At 44.1% G+C, this 13,876-nt stretch overlaps 1 protein-coding gene across 2 annotated transcripts in view; it reads left to right on the top strand.

Annotated features, from left to right (window-relative positions):
• LOC115473976 (C-C chemokine receptor type 8-like) overlaps positions 1–11,791 on the top strand; it is a 40,648-nt gene extending 28,857 nt beyond the window's left edge. The window contains exons 3-4 of one of the 2 annotated variants that reach the window (XM_030209226.1): positions 8,348–9,214; positions 11,594–11,791. In XM_030209226.1, the coding sequence (XP_030065086.1) occupies positions 8,357–9,214; positions 11,594–11,749 (1,014 nt within the window). In that variant the 5' untranslated portion in view covers positions 8,348–8,356 and the 3' untranslated portion in view covers positions 11,750–11,791. Of the gene's footprint in view, positions 1–8,347; positions 11,344–11,593 lie in introns of those variants that run through there. The other variant, XM_030209218.1, reaches the window with a different exon arrangement.
• Positions 11,792–13,876: the final 2,085 nt, after the last annotated feature.

Raw genomic sequence — 13,876 nt, forward strand, 5'->3', positions numbered from 1 at the left:
AATAGCCCTTGGTCAAGTCCAGGGTGGACAGATACCTGTAAGTTCCCAATCGATCCAGTAACTCCTCAATGCGAGGCATTGGATAAGCATCCGGGGTCGATATGGCATTGACCTGGCGAAAGTCAATGCAGAACCGCTAGGTACCATCCGCTTTTGGCACGAGCACCACCGGGCTAGACCAGGGACTGAATGACTCCTCAATCACCCCAAAGGCAACCATCTCTTTAACCTGCCGAACTACCTCCTGCCGTTTGGGGGGTGAGAGACGATAAGGCCGCTGCTTCACTACTTTCCCTGGCTCTTGAGTTATGAGGGAAGTCTCCCCGGGACAAGATGTCAACACATCCCGAAACTCGTATAGGAGCTTCTGAAGCTCCTGGCGCTGGGACTCATTTAGGCCAGGATCTATCTGGGGTTCACCGCTCTGCAAAAGCTCCGTGATCTGGGGTCCCAGATCCTCCTCCTCTTCCACGACCCCCTGACTCCATAACCCCTTCCTCTCCTGCCAGGGTTTTAGGACATTCACATGATATGTTTGTATTCGGCCTTGCTCATGCTTCCCGGCATAGGTGGTGGGCCCCAACTGTTTCTCTATCGTCACTGGCCCTTTCCACTGGCTTGTGAATTTGTGCGGTGAGTCGGATACCAATACCAGCACTTTTTCCCCCACCTGAAATGTTCTATTAGCACTCTTTCTATCGCAATAGGTCTTTTGGGCAGCCTGGCTTTTGGCTAGTTGCTGCTGAGCCCTGTCCTGCACCCTCCTTAATCGCTCTTTTAGCGCCACCAAATACCTATTGACATCCTTATCTTGCTCAGTTGGCAGAACCCACTGCTCTTTCAGGATATCCAGCACCCCCCTTGGTACCCTCCCATACATCAGCTCAAACGGGGACACCTTCAGAGAGGCTTGCACACTCTCCTGACACACATATAAAACAAAGGGAAGGAGCAAATCCCACTGCTCATGACAGGTCCCTAGCCCCTTTCTCAACAACATTTTCAGGGTCTTATTAAAGCGTTCTACCAACCCATTAGTCTGGGGGTGATATGCAGCTGTGCGAAGGTGCTGGATCCCAAAGGCCTCCCAGACCTGTTTCAGAGTTTGCGATAGAAAATTGGTCCCTCGGTCAGTAAGTACCTCCCTGGGGAACCCCACCTCAAAAAAGATTCGTATCAAATGAGAGGCTATGACTTTTGCTGAGGTGTTCCGGAGGGGAATTGCCCAGGGAAATCTAGTGGCCATGTCTACAATCACCAATATATATGAGAAACCCCGCTTGCTTTTGATAATGGGACCAATCATATCCATGGCCACCCGGGTCATGGGGGTGGCTATCCGGGGTAGCGGAGATAAAAGTGCCCGGGCTGGCACCTTCTCTGACACCTTCTGGCACTGCCCACAAGCAGCACAGAACCGTTCAATACCCTTGTACACCCCAGGCCAATAGAATCGGAGCAGCACCTGAGTAAGCGTCCCTTGGACCCCCTTATGCCCTCCCAATGGGTGGTCATGAGCTAGCCGCATAACCAACTCTCTGAATCCTCGGGGCACCACCAACTGCTTCCGGGTCCCCTCATCTCCCTGAGCGCGCGTTATACGAAACAATAGCCCCTGGTCTATAATAAACCGCGGGAAAACCTGATCTCCCTCCTGGCCCGCCCACTCCCAGGCATATCGTAATCTGTCATCCGTTTCCTGCTCCTTGTGGAAGTAAGGAAACCTTTCCATCACCTCAGTCGGGCTCCCAAAAATCCTGGACTGGCACAAAAACATCTTTCAGCAAAGTGAGCTGTTTTGATATAAAAGGAACTGTTTTGTTACAAGAAAATAATGAAGTTTGTATATCTGCCTGATGCAGCATTCCAGTAAAGTTTTACATTTGTTTCATAAAACTTGGAGTGGAGAATTTCTTGAAGTGCGAGTTAAGTTAATTTATTCATAGACTGGTAAAAGAAAAAAAATAGGTTAAAGTGTGACTTACAACCCTATGGCCTACCGGAATCAAGCCTGGCCCTGGCCTGCACCCAGCTCAGCGAAAATAAACTTTTGTTTGTGGCCCTGGTTTGGGTACTGACCCGAAGAGCTAGCTGGTGCCCAGAACTTTGTGGTGAGACCAGGGTTACGTAGCATGGGGCTTGTTAAGGATGTTGGGCCACATGGCTTTGACAGTTTATGTAACTCTTTTGCCACATCTTAGAATGAGGCAAACCCAATGGACCATGAGTATTCAGTAGATTCAGGCCACTCAAAACCTTCAAGACATAGTCTGTATCACCAAACATCTAAGGGAATCTCTGTCCTGGTGGATGGATCAATTCAAGCTGATTAATGGTATACTCTTCCACATTCCAGTAGTACAAATTGTCCTCACCACATATGTGTCTTCGGAAACCCATGTAGCCAGTGGCGTAGCTAGGGTAGTTTGACACCCGGGGCCGGTCATTTTTTAACCCCCCCCCCCCCCCCCCCCACCCCCAAAATCCAGTACTAGGCATACTGAGAATACAAAACACTCAGGACCTATAGAGCAATTCCACCATACCATAAGCAGTAATTTGTACGAATCACACAAGGAAAAGGAAAGCATCTTAAACACTACAGTGAGCACTAGAACATCAATTCACCTATTGTAAAATGAAAACAGACAGATTAGTACAGATCGTCGATCCTGCACAGTCAATGCCAACCGAAAGCCATGTCTTTTTCACAAATACAGATACACCCTAATCCACTATAGAATAAGTAATCATAAACTTTCTATTTAGACAAAAATTAAACTGAACCCCCGATGCCAGACTCTGCATATAATGCAACACCACAGAAACAGAAAATGTCCTCTAGTACTGTGCAAAATATAAAGACAGCAGATGTAAATTTGAAAAAACTAACAAATACCAATCACCACTTTACAAATTAACAAATAGAAATAAAACAAATAATATCATTTTATTGGACTAATACATTTAGCTTTCAGAGGCCAAAACCTCCTTCCTCAGGTCAATTCAGTATAGTACTGTTACAGTGTCCTATCCCGACCTGAGGAAGGGGGTTTTGTTCTCCGAAAGTAAAATGTATTAAAATTAGTCCAATAAAAAGATTACCTTATTTACATGTTCTATTATAAACATTTATTAACACAGCTACTATACTACTTTATCCTAAAGCAAAAAAATAAAAATATATATTTACAGTTCGTTGTCTCTGGTTTCTGCTTTCCTCATCTTTTCACTGTCTTCCTTCTATCCAGCATCTGTCTTCGCTCTCTCTCTGCCATCCAGTGTCTGCCCTCTCTCTCTGCCCCTTCCATCCACTGTCTGCCCTCTCTCCCTTCCATCCACTTCTGCCCCTTCCATGCACCATCTGCCCCAGTCTGCCATCTCTCTCTCCCCCTTCCATCAACATCTGCCCTCTATCTCTGCCCCTTCCATCCACCATTTGCCCCAGTCTGCCCTCTTTCTCTCTCCCCTTCCACCTACCATCTGCCCTTTCTCTCTGCCCCTTCATAGTAACATAGTAACACTTCAATCCGTCTGCCCTCCCTCTACCATCCATCCAGGGTCTGCCCTCCCTCACGCTCCCCCCTTCTATCCCCTCTCTCTCTGCCCCCTCTTTTCAACCCCCAGTTCCAGCCCCCTTATTCCACCTACCCCTAGTTCCAGCCCCAGCCCACATCTCCCACCTGCCCCCCTTTTCAGCCCCACTATCCCACCAGTCCCCAGCCCTTTTCTCCCATCAGTCCCGAGCTTCAGCCCCCAGCCACTTCTCCCTGTCCTCTTTTCAGCCCCTAGTTTCAACCCCAGCCCTTTTCTCTCACCAGTCCCGAGCTTCAGCCCCAGCCAGTTCTCCATGTCCCCTTTAAAGCCCCTAGTCCCCACAGTTTCAGCCCCCTTCATCCACCACATGCCTTGCATCCCCCCTTTTCAGCCCCAGATCCATTCTCCCACCTGCCCCAGGCATGGACCCATTTTCCCTCCTGCCCCCTTGTCAGACCCCAGTTCCAGCTTCAGACCCCTTCTCCCATCTGAGCACTCCCCTCCCCCTCCCCTTCTCCCCTCTCTGAGCACCCATCTGAGCTCCCCCACCCCTCCCCAATCCCCTTCTCCCCTCCTTGATGCTCTCCCACCCTCCCTAATCCCCTTCAAGCACCCCTCTGAGCTCCCCCACCCTTCCCCAATCCCCTTCTCCCCTCTCTGAGCTCCCCCACCCTCCCTAATCCCCTTTAAGCACCCCTCTGAGCTCCCCCACCCTTCCCCAATTCCCTTCTCCCCTCTCTGAGCTCCCCCACCCTCCCTAATCCCCTTTAAGCACCCCTCTGAGCTCCCCCACCCCTCCCCAATCCCCTTCTCCCCTCTAAGTCCCCCCCGACCTGGCAGCTGAGATCCGTTCTCCTGCTGCTCTTACCCTGTCCTGCCTTAAAAAAAATTTTTTCGAAGCGCCGGAGAGTGGCAGGCAGCGTGCCTCGCGTCTGCCCTGCTAGTAAAGAAGATCTCGTCGACGTCGTCGTCCTTCCCACACTGAGTCCCGCCCACCCTCACGGTAATAGGAAGTTGCCTCAGAGGGGGGCGGGACTCAATGTGGGAAGAGCGATGACGTCAGCGAGATCTTCTTTACTAGCAGGGCAGACGCGAGGCGCGCTGCCTGCCACTCTCCGGTGCTTCGAAAATTTTTTTTTAAAGGCGGAACAGCGGGAGCCGTGCACCCCCCCCCACCCGATGACACCCGGGGCGGACCGCCCCCACCGGGCCCCGCCCTTGCTACACCACTGCATGTAGCTGTTTCATACTCAGGGCTTATGGTGTCTCTAGGACAAACTTCACCAGATAAATTATCCTGAAGTTAAGGGAAATATGAAATGCTCTAAAGAGAAGGTAATTCCAGTCCTAGAGAGCCACAGGGAGGTCAGGTTTTCAGGATATCCACAATGAATATGCAAGAGATAGATCTGTATGCACTGCCTCCTTGGTATGCAAATTTATCTCATGCATATCCTGAAAACCTGACCTGGACGGGGCTCTCAAGGACTGGAATTACCTACCCCTGTTCTAAAGGCTTTCAAAGATCAGTTGGCCAACAAAATAATTCATCCATATAATCAAGTTGTTATGCATTACATCAACAAGAAGGGAGAAATGGGATCCTACTTCCTGTGTTGGGAATCTGTCAAAATGTGGAACTGGGCCATCTCTCATGGGATGGCTCTGAGTCACCTATCAGGCAGGGAATGGGATTGTCCTGGCAGACAAACTGAATTGAGTATTCCAGCTAAACAAATGGTCTATGACCTCAGAAGTAGATCAGATGATCTTTTCTGAATGGGGCACACCTACATTGGATATTTTTGCCTTCCCTCAGATCAGAAAGGTACCTCAATTCTGCTTCAGTCTTGGCTGCCTTTCACCTAGATTGGAGGGGGGGGGGGGGGGGGACTTTCTTTTGTACACGTATCCTCCAATTCTCTTAACATTGAAGACTCTTATGAAACTTAGGCAGGATTGCAGAACCATGATTTTCATAACCCCTATTAGCCAAGGCAAGTAAGGTTCCCTCTTCTTTTGGAATTTTCCACAAGAAGATCTGTCAAACTGGGATATTTCTCAAAATTAATAATGTAGGCTTAGGAAACATGTCACGGCTCTTGCCATGACTCGCACCCCAGATCACCTTCCGACACTGTGGGGGCACTGGGCTGGGTCCTGCGCTGCTCTCCGGAGCTCCTCCGGTTGTCAGCTCTGTGTGACATCACCTCTCAAGGGCATGCACATGTTGAAGATTTTCCCATAAAGGGGCAGCATACTGCAGTTCCAGCAATGCCTGCAGAGACCCACTTTCAGCCTTGCAGGTACTTAAGGGCGATACCTGCTCTTTAGTGCTTTCGCAATGAGGAATCCAGCCCTAGCCTTGCCTCCTGCTTTGTTTGGTCCCTGCTTTGCCTAGATGTTTCTGCCTTGTTCCTGTGCCCATTCCAGCCTTATCTTGCCTTATTCCCAGACCTAGGAGCTTCCCTGCCTTGGAGCCTAGGACCCTGCCTTGCCTAGTTCCTGCCAAGTTCCAGTCCTGCCTTGTTTTTGAGTTCCTGCCAAATTCCAGCCCTGCCTTGTTTCTGAAATCCTGCTAAGCTCCAGCCCTGCCTTGTATTCGAGTTCCTGCCAAGCTGCAGTCCTACTTTGTCTCCAAGTTCCTGCTGTGCCTTGGACTCTTGTTCTTGCCTTGCCAAGTCTTGTTTTGTCTAGATCTTGCCTTGCTTCTTGCTCCCTTGGCTTCACTGTCTGGCCCTTTGTCTTTTCTAGTCTTATCTCTAGTCCTGTCCAGATCTAGTCTTTGCCCTGCCTGGCTTTGCCTTGTCTGGACCCAGCTTTAACCTAGTTTCCATATCTTACCTTGATCTGCCTAGGTTCCAGTTCTAGTTCCAAAGCCCTGCTTCCTTGTTTGGATCTGGTTCCTGTCTTGTTTGTCCCTGCGTTGTCCAGCTGTGTCTTGCCTAGTCTAGCCTTGCCTTGCCCAGTCTTGCCTAGCCTAGCTTTGTCTAGTCTTGCCTTGCTCAATCTAGTACTGTTCAGCCTTGTCCAGCCTTGCCTAGTCTTGCTTTGCTCAGACTAACCCATTCCTGTCTAGTCTTGCATTGCCTTGCCCAGTCCTGCCTTGGTTCTTGCGCTGACTCCTGCCTTGTGCCAGCCCAGGGGACTTGTCTGTCGCAGCTCCAGATGCAGTTCAAGGGCTCACCACCCTGTGTCCATGACAGAACACCATTGCTTTACAACATTAAGTCCCTTTCCCTCACAACTTGGATGTTGGCAGAGGCCAGCTTTTACAGCAGCTTAATAACTACCCCCTAAGTAAAAGATGTGAGTTGGGTGAAGGGGAGTAGGGGCTGGCTTAAGTTTGACAATTTATGAAATCATCTTCCCAAAGTGGCAGAAATACAAAAAAAGATAATCTAGACTTCGAAGACTGGATGGACCCCCTGGACTATATGTGATGTTGTTTACTTACATTACTACAATATGTAACTCCAGGTTTATCAAATGAAGCCCAAACTTGAGAGTCATAGGACTCTCAAACAAGAGTCTTTTATAAATAAATCAAAATAGCTGTGCAAGTTTTAAATAAATTTAGGATCTGGCTTTAGAGTTCATTTCTGGAGTCATCTATTGGAAAGCATGTTTGCTATGTCTCGGTGTTTTCCATTCCCTGTAAAATGGGATTTTATAGCTACTATATGTATGGTGGTCTGTTCTGATCTTTAGCAGTTTGAAGTTTCACCAGTGTAGCAACCACTTCAGATTACATATACCCTGAGATTCTATACAGTTGGATCAAAATTGGGCGTGGATACCACATCGGCACCCAAAATAGTTAATGGGCTCAAATGATTTAATTATTGAAGCCAACAAGCACTTAATTGGCACTAATTATGATTTGGGTGCTAATCTGACTACACACTGTTCTGTAACAATGGGCGCCTAAATTGAATCAGGCACAACTCAAAAGGGGGCATGTCCATAAAAGGGGTATGGGTGGGTCAGGGCATCGCAAAAGATGCACGAAGTGTTACAGAATACTGGGGATCTGCGCCCAGTTTATGCACCAGGATTTTTACCAGGGTTCAACTGGTGTAAGTCCTTGTGCCCAACACTGAGTGCTGAATTTGGCACTCACTGCTATTCTATAAAGAGTGCTCATCCCAGAGCATTGAGCATCAAATTTTATCGGCACCATTTATAGTCCATAGTGGGTCATGCGCATCACATTGCTGAAGAAATGATGTCTGGATGTTAAATCAAGCATACACATGCACCATTTACTGTCTGGCATTTTACAGTATATGGCATAACATCTTCTTTCATGATGGAACTCAACAGTTTTTAAAATCATATTTCTTTAACAGGCCTGTAGATAAAGGTTTAATATGAATTACAGTTTAGCTTGAGGAACAGTATCTATTGATTTGTGTGAGCAGCTTCATGTAAATGTTTGTGTTTATTGTATTGTTTGGTTCCATATTTGGTTTTATGATCATTTTAATCAATTTTTTGCTGTCTTATTTATATCGTGTGTACTTTTGTAACCACATAGAATTTTTATGATTTCCTGTTTATAAGCATAATAAATGAGATGAAACGAAATGTGCCTGAGAAACATCCAGCTCTGATGATGGGAGGGCACATATTAATACTTTTGCATTTGTCAAAACTAATTAAAATGCATCAAATATATCTAATAAAAAAGCATCCTCAAAGAATCACTTTCTAACCTCTGGAAAGAATATTGCTAGCAGCACATTATCTCTGACCCTTGGATATATTGTACAACTCTTCTGAAATGGATTGTCTGCTTTTTTTATAGGTATTAAAAATGGAATTCACTTCTTCAATGAGCCCCTTGAACATCACCGAGTATGACTATAGTTATGACATTGAGAGTGACCTATGTGAGAAGAGTCATTCCTTTGAGATATTTCAGTTCCAATTCCTTCCAGTGCTCTTCAGCTTGCTCTTTCTGTTTGGACTGCTGGGAAATGTTCTGGTCATCTGGGTCCTGATAACCTGCCAGAAACTGAAGGGCATAACTGACGTGTATCTCCTGAACCTTGCTAGCTCAGACCTGCTCTTTGTTTTCTCCCTTCCATTTTTGGCTCATTATGCTACAGACGAGTGGATTTTCGGCAATGTGATGTGCAAAATATGCTCGGGTATTTATTACACTGGTTTCTTCAGCAGTATTTTTTTTATAACCCTCATGAGTATTGACAGGTATTTGGCTGTTGTTCATGCTGTGGCTGCCCTAAGTGTTAGAACAGCCATGCGAGCTACAATTATAAGCATTGTCCTCTGGTTAGTCGCCATTTTCATATCCATACCAAACTTCTTGTTTTATCAAACATATAAGGAAGGTCATTTTATGATGTGTGGTATCAACTATCCAGAAAATACTGATAACCAGTGGAAGCTTTTTACCCAGTTTGAGGTTAACATCGTGGGTTTCTTGGTTCCTCTCAGCATCATCATTTACTGCTACTCTCACATCATTACAAGCCTGCAAAGATGCAAAAACAAACAGAAGACAAAAGCTGTCAAGTTGGTGGTTCTTGTTGTCCTTGTGTTTTTTCTCTTTTGGACCCCCTTCAACATTGTAGTTTTCTTATATTCTCTCCAAGACCTTCATATCCTGGAGGACTGTGAGATAAGAAACCAGTTAGATCTGGCCATTCAGGTGACAACGACTATATCCTTCATTCATTGCTGTTTGAACCCAATCATCTATGCTTTTGCAGGAGAAAAGTTTAAGTCACATGTTAAAGAACTATTTTACAGAAATATGGGATGTGTTCCACTGTGCAAGAAATGTGGTATCATTCAAGGTCCCGCTGTTGATCACAAGTCCTCTATTCACACTCAGTCCACAAATTCCTGAAGTGATACAATTATTTCCTAAACGCTTTCCTCCCCCAATCTATCAATATAATCTGGCATCAAAAATGTTAATCTCTTTAAACTTGATTTTGAAAAAAGTCAGGTCTATCTGAAGCTGTAAATACTGGGGGGTTGCTGTCAATTTCATATACAATGAAGCATCAGTTTTGCAAAAATGTTCATGCATGCTGGTTTTGCCAGGAACTTTGCATGCTCACCTCTGAGGCATGTGATTGTCAAATCCATGATGGTGTTGTGGAGTGTCATCCCCTCCATCCCTGTGCAGTCCAAAATATCATGTGATATAATATTCACAAGTGTAGCCAATCAAATGTATAAATGCCACTATGTACATGTGTACAGTAAATGCTATAAAGAGTGCACTAACATTTAGGAATACTGGATATATGCATGTATATGTGCACATATGCACATAAATGCCAATAATCCTGCCCCTTGCAAAAACATATCAGCAGAGACCTGTTGCCTTCCATGCCCCATGCAAGCTTACCATAAAATTCCAGGGGTTAGTAGGGAACTAAAGCAATTCCTACTCACCCCTGCCGTGCTGGCATCATCTTGGAAAATAGCCCCAGCTGACCCCAGGCACCTTGTTCCATGTGCAGTACAAAGAAGTACCTGGAATTGGCCAGCATTAGTCTTCAAGTTGATATTGACAGGGCAGGAATGAGCAGAGGTCACCCTTGTCCTCTAGAGACCCCAGGAATTAAAAGATAATGTTGGGAGAGAAGGGGACACAAGGGACTAAGGACCTTATTCTATAGAGGTTATGCTCCTAAATTTACACTCATAAATGTAGGAGCATAATATTTGCTCCTAAATGTATGCTAAATCTATGAGCATAATAGGCCCTTAGGGGCATTAATTTAGAAGCATAGATTACACTCATAATTTAGAAGTGTAAATTTAAGAGCGTAAATTTAGGAGCACAACCTTTATAGAATAAGGCCCTAAGTGGATAGTTTTACCAGGAGATAAGACTTCCAAATAATCAATACAAAACTATCCATGCAGTTTTGCTTTGATTATTGGTACAGACCCTTTCAATGCAACCTACCCAATGGTTTATAACAAAGTGGGTAGTTTATTTGCCCCTTAACTCTGTATCACAAACCCACACACAGCACATTGCATATGGGGCATTTGGAAGGCAATTTTATACCTGAGTGCTATTCATAATTGGGCATCTGGACAGCGCCTGGTAGGAGCCTGTTCTATAAAGGAATGTAGTCCCCTACTTTCCTTTATAGAATACTAGTGTAATCGCTTAAATACATACTTAAAAGTTAGGCACCAGCAAGAGCTTGAAGTGTTAACACCTAAATACCATAGATACACATGTAACTTACGGTATTCTATAACTACCTGATCCTTGACGAAACTCCACCCATATGCCCCCCTTGCAAATACAAGCTTTGTAAATTGGGCGTATTTGCTTCATTTACCAAAGCCTTGCAGGTCAAAAAACAAAAGCAGTTTTCAAATTCCAGCCATATGGACTACACTTACAATTCAATTAAGAAAGATTATGGCATTTTTTTGGCTTTTAGGAGATTATTAAAAACTTTTCTTTTTAAGAAATGTTATAATATCTCAGTGAGTAAGTTAACATTTTGATAATTTTGAAATTGTATTCTGGATTACTTGCTCTTTATGCTATCACTAATTTTTCTGGAAACTTTGTTATTTAGCGATTGTCTTTAACAGTCAAATTGCTATTCCCAGGGATTGCCTGTTCTGTCTTTTTGCTACCTGCACAGAACTCTTTAAGGTAGTTGAAGAATATAAGAAGCTATGTAATGTAATGTAATGAATTGCACTTACGCAGATTTTTGGCAGTTACACATGTTATATGTACACGTGCACTTAAGTACCATTATTCTAAACATTTACATGTCTATGTTATAGAATTACCCCCCCCCCCCCCCCATATTGACATCCACAGTGCTTACAGTAGGGATAATAGCTGGAAACACGGCAAGAATGTACTATTGTAAGCTAAAAATATGCCTCATTGGATAAATCACATTGTTATTAATCAATTTCTTTGCAAAGCAATAAGTATCTCTGTATACATTTGTTACTGTCAGGAATCTGTTGATCTCATCTTCATCTTGCCTGATCCAGGGCCACAAAAATTTCTTATTCTACATTTTAGAGATTCCATGGTGTGATGCCAGTGATGAAACAAGAAAGAAGTTTGGTGAGAAAATGTGATGGCATGAGTTACATGAAGCTTAAGACCCTACGCTATGAATATTGGTCCCTATTGCTTAACGATGACTGCATAACTAAACTGTTTGGTATAAAGTAGTCACAACAACAAAATAAACACATTTTATATATTCTTTATTGAGATGACTATCAAGGACTAATTCTTTATAAATGTGAAGGTGTGAAAGCCTTTATACCATAACCAATTTATTAATACAGCATACTTCAATCTGGATTTAGTTTTATTGCTCATCTTTTCCAAATTCAAGCTCAAGGTGAGTAACATATTCAGGTACATCAGTATTTTCCCTGTCCAAACTAGTTATATGTAAGGCAATGGAGGGTGAAGTGATTTGCCCAAGATCACAAAGGTGTCAGTGAAGGAATCAGGATCTGAAACTGGGCTTCCCTGGTTCAATCCTTCTTAACCTAACAAAAGCTAGATTGCACACTCAAACCTTTCCAAATGAATACTTTGGGAACCCTCCCAGAGGAAAATTACACATTAGACAAGTAACTACTCTGCACCATCCTCCTAATTCTATACACTTGGGTGCACAATTTTGTAACTAGTGTGCAAAATTGAACACATAAGTTATAGAATAGCCCCTAATTTAAGTAGACAATTAATTGGCTGTAACTGCCAATGATGACCCTTAAGTGGTGTTAATTGGCATTAATTGGCACCAATTTGCACATAATGCACTGTGCTATTCTATAAACGTAGTGCCTAGGTTCTATAGTGCATGCCTGCACAGGAGGCATTACCAGGGAAGGGGCATAGGCGGGTCGAGCATATCAGGCCCTTACGCACTAATTTTTTATAGAATACGGTCAGGTACGTGTGCAACTGGCAGTATTTAGGTGCAGGAATTTATACCAACCTTTGACATGGCGTAAATGCTCACACCTAAAGTCAGGCGTTCAAATACCAACTTACACTAGTATCTACCACAGATTTAGCAACTATCTTTGCCATTATAGAATACTTGCTTAGCACTCAATTTTTTTGTGTCTAACTTATGGCACCCTTTCTTGAATCTACCTCTATGTGTGGAGAAAGAGAAGATCCTCAAATGCCAACAGATGCAATCAAAGTCCAAGAAAATATAACAGACCCAGATATTATTCCATGTGTATAAAGTGTCCCTGGCCTTCTTAAAAAGAATTTCCAAAAACATTTTGACTGTACACATTGCACCTTATGAACTCCAGAAGGAAGCTCTCGAAAATTGCAGGTGTTGAGGCGAGCATTAGCAGTGAGTCTAGGAGACTGAGATAACCTCCAGCATACTCTGGCATAGGAGGGAGGTTCATTTTTGTTATAGAATACACAAAAGCAGCGAAGGGTGACAAAAATGATAGCGGGGATGGGACGACTTCCCTATGAAGAAAGACTAAGGAGGCTAGGGCTTTTCAGCTTGGAGAAGAGACGGCTGAGGGGAGACATGATAGAGGTATGTAAAATAATGAGTGGAGTGGAACAGGTGGATGTGAAGCGCCTGTTCATGCTTTCCAAAAATACTAGGACTAGGGGGCATGCGATGAAACTACAGTGTAGTAAATTTAAAACAAATAGGAGAAAATATTTCTTCACCTATTGCATAATTAAACTCTGGAATTCATTGCCGGAGAATGTAGTGAAGGCAGTTAGCTTGGCAGAGTTTAAAAAGGGGTTGGACGGTTTCCTAAAGGACAAGTCCATAGACTGCTACTAAATGGACTTGGGAAAAATCCACAATTTCGGGAATAACTTGTGTAAAATGTTTGTACGTTTGGGTAGCTTGCCAGGTGCCCTTGACCTGGATTGGCCGCTGTCGGAGACAGGATGCTGGGCTCGTTGGACCTTTGGTCTTTTCCCAGTATGGCACTACTTATGTACTTATCTGGAATCATTCCCCTGTGTAGATAAATATGAATAACTGAGCCTCCCATTAAAGAAAAAAATATGAATGAATACATAAATAAATAAACTCCAGCCATTCAAATTCCCTCCAATGTTTTGGTTTTATTCAACTCTGATGAAGGGTGGAACATCAAAGAAATTTAAAGGACCATTGCCCATATCATAAGTTGCTGTTGATGGGAGCAGACATATTGTCCCTCTTTTACCAATCTTTTCCATTTTTTTTGGACAGATGGCCCTTAAAAGGTATATCTGGTATCTTGAAGTGAGACCATACTGTGAGATGAAGAGGACTTATCATGAATGCACATGTCATGGACC

This window comes from Microcaecilia unicolor, chromosome 1 (genome assembly GCF_901765095.1).
Source record: "Microcaecilia unicolor chromosome 1, aMicUni1.1, whole genome shotgun sequence".
NCBI classification, from domain to species: Eukaryota; Metazoa; Chordata; class Amphibia; order Gymnophiona; family Siphonopidae; genus Microcaecilia; species Microcaecilia unicolor.